This window comes from Salmo salar, chromosome ssa03, assembly GCF_905237065.1.
Source record: "Salmo salar chromosome ssa03, Ssal_v3.1, whole genome shotgun sequence".
Lineage (NCBI taxonomy): Eukaryota > Metazoa > Chordata > Actinopteri > Salmoniformes > Salmonidae > Salmo > Salmo salar.
In genome coordinates, this window is record NC_059444.1 from 101,421,346 (window position 1) to 101,434,404 (window position 13,059).

The following is a 13,059-nucleotide window of genomic DNA, read 5'->3' on the forward strand; positions in this document are numbered from 1 at the left end:
TCATGTTAGGGCTAGGAGTTAGGATGCATCATGTTAGGGCTTAGGGGGCTAGGAGTTAGGATGCATCATGTTAGGGCTAGGAGTTAGGATGCATCATGTTAGGGCTGGGGGACTAGGAGTTAGGATGCATCATGTTAGGGCTAGGAGTTAGGATGCATCATGTTAGGGCTGGGGGACTAGGAGTTAGGATGCATCATGTTAGGGGACTAGGAGTAAGGATGCATCATGTTAGGGCTGGGGGACTAGGAGTTAGGATGCATCATGTTAGGGGACTAGGAGTTAGGATGCATCATGTTAGGGCTGGGGGATTAGGAGTTAGGATGCATCATGTTAGGGGACTAGGAGTTAGGATGCATCATGTTAGGGCTAGGGGGACTAGGAGTTAGGATGCATCATGTTAGGGTACTAGGAGTTAGGATGCATCATGTTAGGGCTTAGGGGGCTAGGAGTTAGGATGCATCATGTTAGGGCTGGGGGACTAGGAGTTAGGATGCATCATGTTAGGGCTTAGGGGGACTAGGAGTTAGGATGCATCATGTTAGGGCTTGGGGGGCTAGGGAGTTAGGATGCATCATGTTAGGGGGCTAGGAGTTAGGATGCATCATGTGAGGGCTTGGGGGGCTAGGAGTTAGGATGCATCATGTTAGGGGACTAGGAGTTAGGATGCATCATGTGAGGGCTTGGGGGACTAGGAGTTAGGATGCATCATGTGAGGGCTTGGGGGGCTAGGAGTTAGGATGCATCATGTGAGGAGTGGTATAAGGTCAATGAGTGTGTAATGAACACGTCTGTAGCTTTAATAATGCTTGTCTTTAACACTACATCTGTTTGGATGTAGCAGTTAGCTAACTAGCTAGCTAGCCTATACAAGTTAATACTGACCGCTGTTCACCTCAACACAAAACCAGGGGAAACTCCAGGCCAAACTGACCACTACAACTGCATTTTTAAAACGGTGCTCTGTATAGGGCCTTAGAAAAACGTTTTATATCTCCCATTTCATTTCCTCCTTTTTTCTCATAAGTCGGTGAAAGAGAGAGAGAGAGAGAGAGAGAGAGAGAGAGAGAGAGAGAGAGAGAGAGAAGGGGCGTTTCACAACCGGCTGTAGTTAGTTGCAGCAGTAGCGTGTAAACGCGACGCGCACGGTTCCGTGACACCGGACCAATCAGATCGCGCAAATCCGAAAGTTTACCTTTTATGGCTCGAGCCGGGCATCTGACCGGAGATAAAAACCACGCGCCCACCGGTTACCGGTTCACTTTTGAGCCGTCACACGCAGTTCGTGCGGAGTATTTCATTTATCCTTGAAACAAGGTTTCCTTAACAGCGACAAGCCAACCCCCCCCAACAAACCAAAAGGTAAGAAAAGCGACATATTTCAACTATTTAATGGCGTTTGTTTAATAATAGATGTAAAGTAAACACGGCACTGTTTTGCATATTTTAAATGTTTTAAATATGGGTTTGTTATATTGTGAGGACATGATCCACAAGGCTGTTATGTATTATTGTAGTGTTAACATGCTGTGTGTAACTAATCTGCAGGGGGTTTGATCAGGTTCAGTAGATGTGTTTTGAAACATTGACTTTATTAATTAACAGCGTCTATTTTATATAATGAGGGGATGATATGCAGGTGTAACTGCGTGACTTGTTAGGTAATCAATAACCGGCTTACACCATACAACAGGTCACCTGCAGTAAATGTAATATTGTTTATTTAATTTTATTATTAAATGTGTTTTAAAGTGATTTATTTCAGCAGCAGGGTAAAAGGGGGGGATCCGGGGTCTTTGTGTTGAGCTCTGCGGCTGGGGGTTGAGATCTAGTTAGCTTAGCAACATGTTTTAATTAACAGCCACTCAAACACAAATAGTTGGGATAACTTAATTTTATTGGTGCTGTAGTACATTTTAAAGCTTTAGTTATTATTAACCTAAGCAGTTAGTTAGTTAGTTAGGCGGAAGGGTTTTTTTGGAGACTCTTCATCAGTAGTTACCAAGGCGTGGCCAGCAGGAAATGGCTTCTAGCCAGGCAGTTTAATTCACAACACTGGTCTGGCAGCTTTAGCTTAGTTGCATCATTCATTATTATAGCTTATAGTTGGGGTTTTGTTCTCTTGTTGGAGAGCAGTATTCAGCTTTTTAAAAAGAGAGAAACTTGATTTCATATTGAAAAGGAAAGAGGTGCGTTATGACATGGAAAATGAACATTAAAGTCAGATTTCCACTGTCTTGTGGTTTTTATAAAATGGCGGCCAGGGTTGAACAACTACTTGGGGTAAAGAGGGAGTGGTCACATCCGGTTTTTTTTGATCAAATATGTTCCCTTTTTTCTTTCTGGTTGTGAACTGCTGAGACTCTCCAAAACATGTCCTTATATGGTAATATCGAAGATGCAGCGCTACTTCCTTTGTCTGGAGAGGGCGCAGTGCGGTTTCCACCTAGCGGTCAAAACCGTTCACTACAACCTGACGGTGAAATGTCAGGACGTGTTGCGTCGTGGCGTCACACAGGGCGCTGTGCGGAAGTGTTTCTAGGGTGACGCTGTGCGAAGTGCTTCTTAGGGGGGGTGTGACGCTGTGCGGAAGTGTTAAGGGTGACGCTGCTTTTATTTCTTTAAAACGTTTGTTTATAAATGTTTATTTATTTTTTAACATCCGGTTTCTTTTCATATTTTTTCAGTTCAAAATGGAAGATGAAATCGCCGCACTGGTTGTTGACAACGGATCCGGTATGTGCAAAGCCGGGTTCGCTGGAGATGACGCGCCTCGGGCTGTCTTCCCCTCCATCGTCGGTCGTCCCAGGCATCAGGTGAGAAACAAGGGGTTTTATACACCGGGAAATGGACCTGTTATTGCTAATGCCCAAATATAAACAAAAACCAATCATTTGAGTCTTTGATACATTTTCAACTGTAAAATATTACTTGGTGTAGTTTTGTCTGTTTACTATTAAGTGGCTACATCCAACTAGCCCTATACACCTTCTCAATGTAGTCAGACTTACTATTGAGCACATTGATAACTTAGTGTTCGGATGGGGTTAGCATACACAATCTAGTAGTTGGTATGCTAACTGTGTCCTAACTAGCGTCTGTATATGCTAACCCCATCTAATCTAGTAGTTGGTATGCTAGCCGTGTCCTAGCAAGCGTTTGTATACGCTAACCCCATCTAATCTAGTAGTTGGTATGCTAGCTATGTCCTAGCTAGTATCTGTATGCTAACCCTGTCATGTCTTCAGGGAGTGATGGTTGGGATGGGCCAGAAGGACAGCTACGTTGGAGACGAGGCTCAGAGCAAGAGGGGTATCCTGACTCTGAAGTACCCCATCGAGCACGGCATCGTCACCAACTGGGACGACATGGAGAAGATCTGGCATCACACCTTCTACAACGAGCTGAGAGTGGCACCAGAGGAGCACCCAGTCCTGCTCACTGAGGCCCCACTCAACCCCAAAGCCAACAGGGAGAAGATGACCCAGGTACGCCTCACTCACTCAACTCACCTCTACCGTTCCTTTGCTCTTCAGTTCTGCCCTCTCCTCCTCTACCTCTCCTTTACTGTTCAGTTCTGCCTTCTCTTTCCCTCACGCTCCTCCTCTTCCTCCAGGCCCTCTTCTTCTGACAGCTGATTTGTCCCCATCTCTCTGGAAGCTGCAGGTCTTTCTCCTTTCTGTGTTCTGCACCTTGCTGGCCTTAATTGATGACTGTTATGGCGTTTTAGAGCAGTTACAGCACTTTAATGTTGACATTACTTCTAACATTAAGATGGTGCTCTGCTAGCGAGTTACTATAGCAACACTAATGCCACAGGGGTCTGTATTGACCTACACGGCCCTGTGGGAAATGACTGTTTCTGAACACTTTCTCCACTAACTGTTACCCCCCCCCTTCGAACTCACTATCGCATGTTGTGCTTTTGTGACTCTGTTCCTCATCCTTCTCTACTGTTAGTCCTCAAGCACCTCGACACTCATCCCTCTTCCTCTCTCTCCTACAGATCATGTTTGAGACCTTCAACACCCCCGCCATGTACGTGGCCATCCAGGCAGTGTTGTCCCTGTACGCCTCTGGCCGTACCACCGGTATCGTCATGGACTCCGGTGACGGCGTGACCCACACAGTACCCATCTACGAGGGTTACGCTCTGCCCCACGCCATCCTGCGTCTTGATCTGGCCGGACGCGACCTCACAGACTACCTGATGAAGATCCTGACAGAGCGCGGTTACAGTTTCACCACCACGGCCGAGAGGGAAATCGTACGTGACATCAAGGAGAAGCTGTGCTACGTGGCGCTGGACTTTGAGCAGGAGATGGGCACCGCCGCCTCCTCTTCCTCTCTGGAGAAGAGCTACGAGCTGCCCGACGGACAGGTCATCACCATCGGTAACGAGAGGTTCCGTTGTCCGGAGGCCCTCTTCCAGCCCTCCTTCCTCGGTGAGTCTCTTTAGCTCGACACTCAAAACCCGTCGCTCAGGGGGTCAGACGGGGCGCCCATCGCCAGCCGGTAGCAGTCTTGCGAGCACGGTATTGACAGCTGTTTTTTCTCCGTTCTCTCCAGGTATGGAGTCTTGCGGTATCCACGAGACCACCTACAACTCCATCATGAAGTGTGACGTGGACATCCGTAAGGATCTGTACGCCAACACAGTGCTGTCCGGAGGAACCACCATGTACCCCGGCATCGCTGACAGGATGCAGAAGGAAATCACCTCTCTGGCTCCCTCTACCATGAAGATCAAGGTTAGAATCATCATCACCAGCACAACTACAATCTCTACTGTCTGTCCCTTTATGGAGACTCAACTATACAACAAGAACTGTTAACTAGGACTAATACCAGTCGACTAATCGGCTGTACTGTCAACATCAGTATACCGCTTCTCAATACTATAAAGCTTAGCTACCAGGCCCCAATGAATACCCCTAATACACAGCTATTACATTAGTGTAAGACTGTAAAAGTAACAGATTCAGACCTTAAAACAGCAATATAAAGCATAACTAAGTATCCCGTAGACTTATCTAAAGTTCTGTCCCTTACTTTTACTCTAACCCCCTCTGTCGCTCTGCTTCCACTGTGGTCAGATGGTAGTACTGCAGTCTAAACCATGTTAAATTAACCCGTCTCTCCTCTCCTCCAGATCATCGCCCCTCCAGAGCGTAAATACTCCGTCTGGATCGGAGGCTCCATCCTGGCTTCTCTCTCCACCTTCCAGCAGATGTGGATCAGCAAGCAGGAGTACGACGAGTCTGGCCCCTCCATCGTCCACCGCAAATGCTTCTAAAAACAAGACTGTTCCCATCCCAAACGACCAACCCAGCCACCACCCCTCGACTACCACTTCAGCTCTGCCACCAGACACACCACCCTGAGGGAGAGAGAAAGGGGGTCCGTGGAGTGAGCCCAACCCAGCTTCTCAGTCTCATTGGCATGGCTTCTTTGTTATTTTGGCGCTTTTTTTGACTCAGGATCTGTGAAAAAAAATAGAAAAATACAAAAACTGGAACGGTGAAAACAACAGAAGGTTTTTAAAGAGTAAATTTAAGGACCCTGAGATTCTACTATCATATGCAGCTGAGGACTTTAAAAAACAACACATGTACATTCTGTTTCTCTTTTGAGTCATTCCAATTGTTTTGTTAACTTTTCAGAACAGGTATTTGCCTCTGTGAAGGCTGCCGCCTCCGGCCCTCTGCTCGAGCTCTTAAACACAAGGGGGCAGTAATGGCTTGTATGTAAATTATGTCACAATGTCTGGGTTTTTTTTGTACTTGCAGCCTTAAAGTCTTGGTCCTGTTAAAATTGTTTTTTCTGTTTATGCAAATGAAACCCAAGTGTGACCTCTGCTGGATTGGGGGGGGGTCAAAGTTGATTAGGGTGCCAGAGGGACCACAGTGTGTGGGGGGGGCGGCCAACTTGTACACTGACTAAAACTCCCAATAAAGTGCACATTTGTTCCGACATCACTTCCTGTCTGAGACTCCTTTCCTTCCTGTACTGTTGTCTGGGTGGGGTGGCAGGAAGCTTTTCCCGGGGTGTCTAGGATTTAAGCCGAATTAAAAAAGGTTTAACAAGGGAGGGGGGGGGGGTAATAGTCATATACCATCCTGGTGGTTTCCTATGGCGCAGTTAAAAGGAAATGCCCTCCACTTTGACAGGAAGTACTTTCAATGTCACCTAGCTACCTAATAGACGAATGTAAATCTCTGGATATTCTGCTAGCGATACTGGCTAGGTGTGGGGAATCATTGAATTAGGACGGGGGGGGGGGGGTCTCCAACCTGATCAGCTTTTTGGAGAGGAGACATGACAGGTTACCAGCTCAATGTTGATTTCTAGTTTTCAAATGGGCAACATCTCCACTGCAACTCTCTGGGTCCTTAATTCAGTCACACTCTCTTCTGGGTCTTAAATTCACTGTCTACGGTACACTTCTGTCAAAATGACGGTTAAACTAAGTAGGCCTTGTAATTCAGTGTTCTGGATTTATTTTTCACTCCAACTCCAACCTTGGGTTTTTGAAGAACAAGACTTGTGTAATTATCCTTTAATTGTGACTATTTCCTGTTCTGGACATGATGCTTCTCTACTGTTGCTCTTTAAATGGCAAAGTTTCAAATGGATACAGGTGATATTTCTGCCAGGTAAGTGAACTTAACGGTTAATATTAAATTGGTAAGTGCGTCGACACAAAGGTTTGGCGTGTTGATTAGCTGGGAGTTTGAGATTTAATGACGATGTGAAAAGTGCATGTACTTTACAGAATTTTTTTTTTTTTTTTTTTGGTGGAGCTACTCGGGTTGGGCATGTTAAATCAGTTTCTGGACCACAGGTACTAGAACAGCTTCTATACCAGTTCTATCTGCCTGTTAAATCAGTTTCTGGACCACCGGTTCTAGAACAGCTTCTATCCCAGTTCTATCTGCCTGTTAAATCAGTTTCTGGACCACAGGTTCTAGAACAGATTCTATCCCAGTTCTATCTGCCTGTTAAATCAGTTTCTGGACCACAGGTTCTAGAACAGATTCTATCCCAGTTCTATCTGCCTGTTAAATCAGTTTCTGGACCACAGGTTCTAGAACAGCTTCTATCCCAGTTCTATCTGCCTGTTAAATCAGTTTCTGGACCACAGGTTCTAGAACAGCTTCTATCCCAGTTCTATCTGCCTGTTAAATCAGTTTCTGGACCACAGGTTCTAGAACAGCTTCTATCCCAGTTCTATCTGCCTGTTAAATCAGTTTCTGGACCACAGGTTCTAGAACAGCTTCTATCCCAGTTCTATCTGCCTGTTAAATCAGTTTCTGGACCACAGGTTCTAGAACAGCTTCTATCCCAGTTCTATCTGCCTGTTAAATCAGATTAACTGGAGACTCCTGCATATCAAATGTTTTTTTATAGCAAAGTACATGTGTGAGTCAATATATAGGACTATTATTCAACCCCCCCCCTATTGTACACTTTTTTTGTTACCCCCACATTCCAATATATCAAATCACAAGTTTATTTGTCATGTGGGCCAAATACAACAGGTGTAGACCTTACAGTGAAATGCTTACTTACAGGCTCTAACCAATAGTGGGGGAAAAAGGTGTGTGTGTGTGTAGGTAGGTAAAGAAATAAAACAACAGTAAAAACACATTTGAAAATAAGAGTAGCGAGGCTATATACAGACACCGGTTAGTCAGGCTGATTGAGGTAGCATGTAGATATGGTTAAAGTGACTATGCATATATGATGAACAGAGTAGCAGCAGTGTAAAAGAGGGGTTGGGGGGCACACAATGCAAATAGTCCGGGTAACCATTTGGTTACCTGTTCAGGAGTCTTATGGCTTGGGGTAAAAACTGTTGAGAAGCCTTTTTGTCCTAGACTTGGCGCTTTGGTACTGCTTGCCATGCAGTAGTAGAGAGAACAGTCTATGACTAGGGGTGGCTGGGGTCTTTGACAATTTTATAGGGCTTCCTCTGACACCGCCTGGTGTAGAGGTCCTGGATGGCAGGCAGCTTTGCCCCAGTGATGTACTGGGCCGTATGCATTACCCTCTGTAGTGCCTTGCGGTCGGAGGTCCGAACAGTTGCCGTACCAGGCAGTGATGCAACCGGTCAGGATGCTCTCGATGGTGCAGCTGTAGAACCTTTTTGAGGATCTCAGGACCCAATGCCAAATCTTTTCAGTTTCCTGAGGGGGAACTTGAATATGACAACTCTCAGGATGAATCAAACCATTGTATTTTTATTTTAATTGATCAATATATTTAGGGTTTAAAGGCTTCCGGAACCGTTGTTTCTTATTCATACATCATTTGATAACTGTACATTTCACTCTAAATGATGTACAAGATATTAATGAATTATTATTTAAATCTACCCGTTGGTGTTGAAACGGAGACGAATATTCATTGATATCTTTCTTTCATTGATCTTTATATTGTGAACCAGTTCTCTCCATGTATTCTAGTGAGTCGGTCCACAAAATATAGAATTTAAAAGGTACACCATATTTCAAGGGATGGTTTAAACTAAATGTACTTGGGGAAAAAAAAAAAACGCCAGGGTTGTGGGTTCGATTCCCACGGGGACCAGTACAAAAAAATGCATGAAATGTATGTATTCACTACTGTAAGTCGCTCTGGATAAGAGCGTCTGCTAAATGACAAAACATGTATTATATGGTAAGTAGCAAATACTGAGAAGTGCGCAGGAAAGGCATCAATTCCTACGTCGGTAGAAGATGCGCAAAACCTGGATTGTACAATATTTACCCATTATTCTCTCTCTCAAATCAAATAAATTAATAAATAAAATGGCGTCAAGCTTTGTCAAATTGGTTGTTAATCATTAATAGACATCCATAGATTGTCAAGCCGAATTAAATCAAAACTAGTAACTAGGCAATTTACAATAAAAAAAAAAGCGGTGAGCGTGTATATTTTCAGGGATTTTTGTTGTTGTACGGGATCCTCCGTGGGAACACCTGCTACCGACTGAGCCACGTCATCACAAACCGCTTTACGTCTCCGTTACTGCGACGTTTATCTCCATGGTGATGGGAAGTCAACAGGTATAAAACCTGAGATGACCAGCCTGTGTATTAATAATACACTACATTAATAAGTGGTTTGTAAGGATGGTAAATTGATACTGTATAAAACAAAAAAGTGATAGTTTTTTTTAACCCATGTTATTTGATGAATAAAAATATTTAATTTATTCATAATTATACAACTCCATTTTTTTTTTTGCCAAAGCAGAGATGCTGAACATTTCTTTCTCCCAAACTACAGATTTCACTACAGACTATTAGTATATATATATATACACACTATAACTCTACTATATATATATATATATATATATATATATATATATATATATATATATATATATATACACTATAACACTACACACTATATATATACACTATAACTCTACTATATATATACACACACTATAACTCTACTATATATATATATATATATATATATATATATATATATATATATATATATATACACACACTATAACACTACTATATATATATATATATATATATATATATATATATATATATACACACACTATAACACTACTATATATATATATACACACTATAACACTACTGTATAAATACACTATAACACTACTATATATACACTATAACACTACTATATATGTATACTATAACACTACTATATATGTATACTATAACACTACTATATATATACTATAACACCACTATATATATACTATAACACCACTATATATATACTATAACACCACTATATATATATATACACTATAACACTACTATATATATATACACACACTATAACACTACTATATATATATATATATATATATATATATATATATATATACTATAACACTACTATATAAATACACTATAACACTACTATATATATATATATATATATACTATAACACTACTATATAAATACACTATAACACTACTATATATATACTATAACACTACTATATATATAAACTATAACATTACTATATATATATACACACATAACACCACTATATATATATATACTATAACACTACTATATATATATATATATACATATATATATACACTATAACACTACTATATATACTATAACTCTACTATATATATATATATACACACACTATAACACTACTATATATATACACTATAACACTACTATATATGTATACTATAACACTACTATATATGTATACTATAACACTACTATATATATACTATAACACCACTATATATATACTATAACACCACTATATATATACTATAACACCACTATATATATATATACACACTATAACACTACTATATATATATATACACTATAACACTACTATATATATATATATATATATATATATACTATATACTATAACACTACTATATATGTATACTATAACACTACTATATATGTATACTATAACACTACTATATATATACTATAACACTACTATATATATAAACTATAACATTACCATATATATATATACACACATAACACCACTATATATATATATACTATAACACTACTATATATATATATATATATATATATATATATATATATATATATATATACACTATAACACTACTATATATACTATAACACCACTATATATATACTATAACACTACTATATATATACACACACACACTATAACACTACTATATATATACTATAACACTACTATATATACACTATAACACTACTATATATGTACTATAACATTACTATATATATACTATAACACTACTATATATACACACACACTATAACACTACTATATATATACTATAACACTACTATATATACACTATAACACTACTATATATATACTATAACACTACTATATACACTATAACACTACTATATATATACTATAACACTACTATATATATACTATAACACTACTATATATATACTATAACACTACTATATATATACTATAACACCACTATATATATACTATAACACCACTATATATATACTATAACACTACTATATATATACTATAACACTACTATATATTGGTCAGCAGATACTAATAAAGGCCTAGTCCACTGCTTTTGAAAAAAAAGGTTTAAATTTTTTTTATTAATATATTTTTAAATTCTTATTTTTCAGCGCACCCTCAGTACCCTACTATATATATATATATATATATATATATATATATATATATATATATATATACTATAACACTACTGTACCCCTACTATGTGAAGAGAGTCACAAGTTTGATGAAATGTACCTTAAAAGCCTATATATTTACTAGTTGTCTGTAAGTAGTGAGGCAGGAATAACTGTCCTCTCCAAGTTTAGCCTGAAACGATTTGAGAAATGTGATTGGTTGACGACAGGCCAATGACACTGGCCTACGTCTCATCTTGCGTAGTGCAGAATATCAAATCTGTGTTCAGCATCACCGTTACCATTATGCCGATGACATAAACAAAGCAAAAGAAACGTCCTCTCACTGTCAACTGCGTTTATTTTCAGAAAACTTAACACGTGTAAATATTTGTATGAACATAACAAAATTCAACAACTGAGACATAAACTGAACAAGTTCCACAGACATGTGACTAACAGAAATTGAATAATGTGTCCCTGAACAAAGGGGGGTCAAAATCCAAAGTAACAGTCAGTATCAGGTGTGGCCACCAGCTGCATTAAGTACTGCAGTGCATCTCCTCCTCCATGGACTGCATCAGATTTGACAGTTCTTGCTGTGAGATGTATTGAGAATTTTCCAGAACATGTTATACATTTAAGGATAGTCAGCAAAAACCAGCCCTCTCTAAATGTTCTCTGGATCATTAGACATGAACCTGTCTGGGGGATTGGACACGACTGGTTATTCCTGTTAACTGGTCAACTATGTACTGTTGCTATGGTTACACCTCTTTGGGGGGGGGTTGTCTCTTTCAGAGGCGTTAGCAGGATGACATGTCTGGGGTTATTTCTGTAAAGTGCCAAGGACTGTTTTCTATGGTCCTACATGTATGAATCTGTCTTATTAAGGCGAGTACAAGTCTGTATTTTTTAATTTATTTTTCATTATTGATGTGGCTCTACCTGTTTTTATGCCCTAATATGAAGAAAAAAAATTGATGCAAAGCAATAAGATAACGGTGGCTAAATGCCAGAGGGGATGAGTCGTTAAGAGGAGTAACTGTGTGTGAGACAAGACTGGAAAGTCAATTGATTTCATGGACCAGCTTTTATTATGTCGTAATAAAAGTCTATTTAATATGATTGACTGAATATTTCCACAACAGATGTTACCCGACTCTTCCACCAAGGCACCTGTAAGTTCCCGGACATTTCTGTGGGGGGGAATGACCCTAGCCCTCACCCTCCGATCCAACAGGTCCCAGACGTGCCGCAATGGGATTGAGATCCGGGCTCTTCGCTGGCCACGGCAGAACACTGACAATTCCTGTCTTGCAGGAAATCACGCACAGAACGAGCAGTATGGCTGGTGGCATTGTCATGCTTGTAGGGTCATGTCAGGATGAACCTGCAGGAAGGGTACCACATGAGAGAGGAGGATGTCTGGGCATCTTACTTTTTGGTGTTTTTCAGAGTCAGTAGAAAGTCCTCTTTAGTGTCCTCTAAGTTTTCATAACTGTGACCTTAATTGCCTACCGTCTGTAAGCTGTTTGTGTCTTAACGACCGTTCCACAGGTGCATGTTCATTAATTGTTTATGGTTCATTGAACAAGCATGGGAAACAGTGTTTAAACCCTTTACAATGAAGATCTGTGAAGTTATTTGGATTTTTACGAATTACCTTTGAAAGACAGGGTCCTGAAAAAGGGCGGTTTATTTTTTTGTTGTTGATATATATTTATTCTAATAAGTGTGACTACAAGAGACTGGTTGGGATGTCTGAGTGAAATACGGGACAAAAATCTACCTTTTTTTCTTTCTTCTAAATTTCTGGTGTTTGAATTTGTTGATCGAATGCGTTGTTTGGTTGCGGGACAAAAGGGACAAAATGCGGGAACTGTCCCG

At 40.1% G+C, this 13,059-nt stretch overlaps 1 protein-coding gene across 2 annotated transcripts; it reads left to right on the plus strand.

Annotated features, from left to right (window-relative positions):
- The first annotated feature begins 1,061 nt into the window (after positions 1-1,061).
- LOC100136352 (beta actin) lies at positions 1,062-5,975 on the plus strand. Of its 2 annotated transcripts, XM_014194536.2 has the most exons (6): positions 1,062-1,359; positions 2,685-2,813; positions 3,246-3,485; positions 4,004-4,442; positions 4,567-4,748; positions 5,150-5,975. In XM_014194536.2, the coding sequence occupies exons 2-6, from the start codon at positions 2,691-2,693 to the stop codon at positions 5,291-5,293; spliced, it is 1,128 nt and encodes a 375-aa protein (XP_014050011.1). In that variant the 5' UTR covers positions 1,062-1,359; positions 2,685-2,690; the 3' UTR covers positions 5,294-5,975. The 2 variants fall into 2 exon arrangements, with proteins under 2 accessions (XP_014050011.1, NP_001116997.1); NM_001123525.1 differs by lacking the exon at positions 1,062-1,359 and having other exon boundaries at positions 2,691-2,813; positions 5,150-5,293.
- The last annotated feature ends 7,084 nt before the right edge of the window (positions 5,976-13,059 follow it).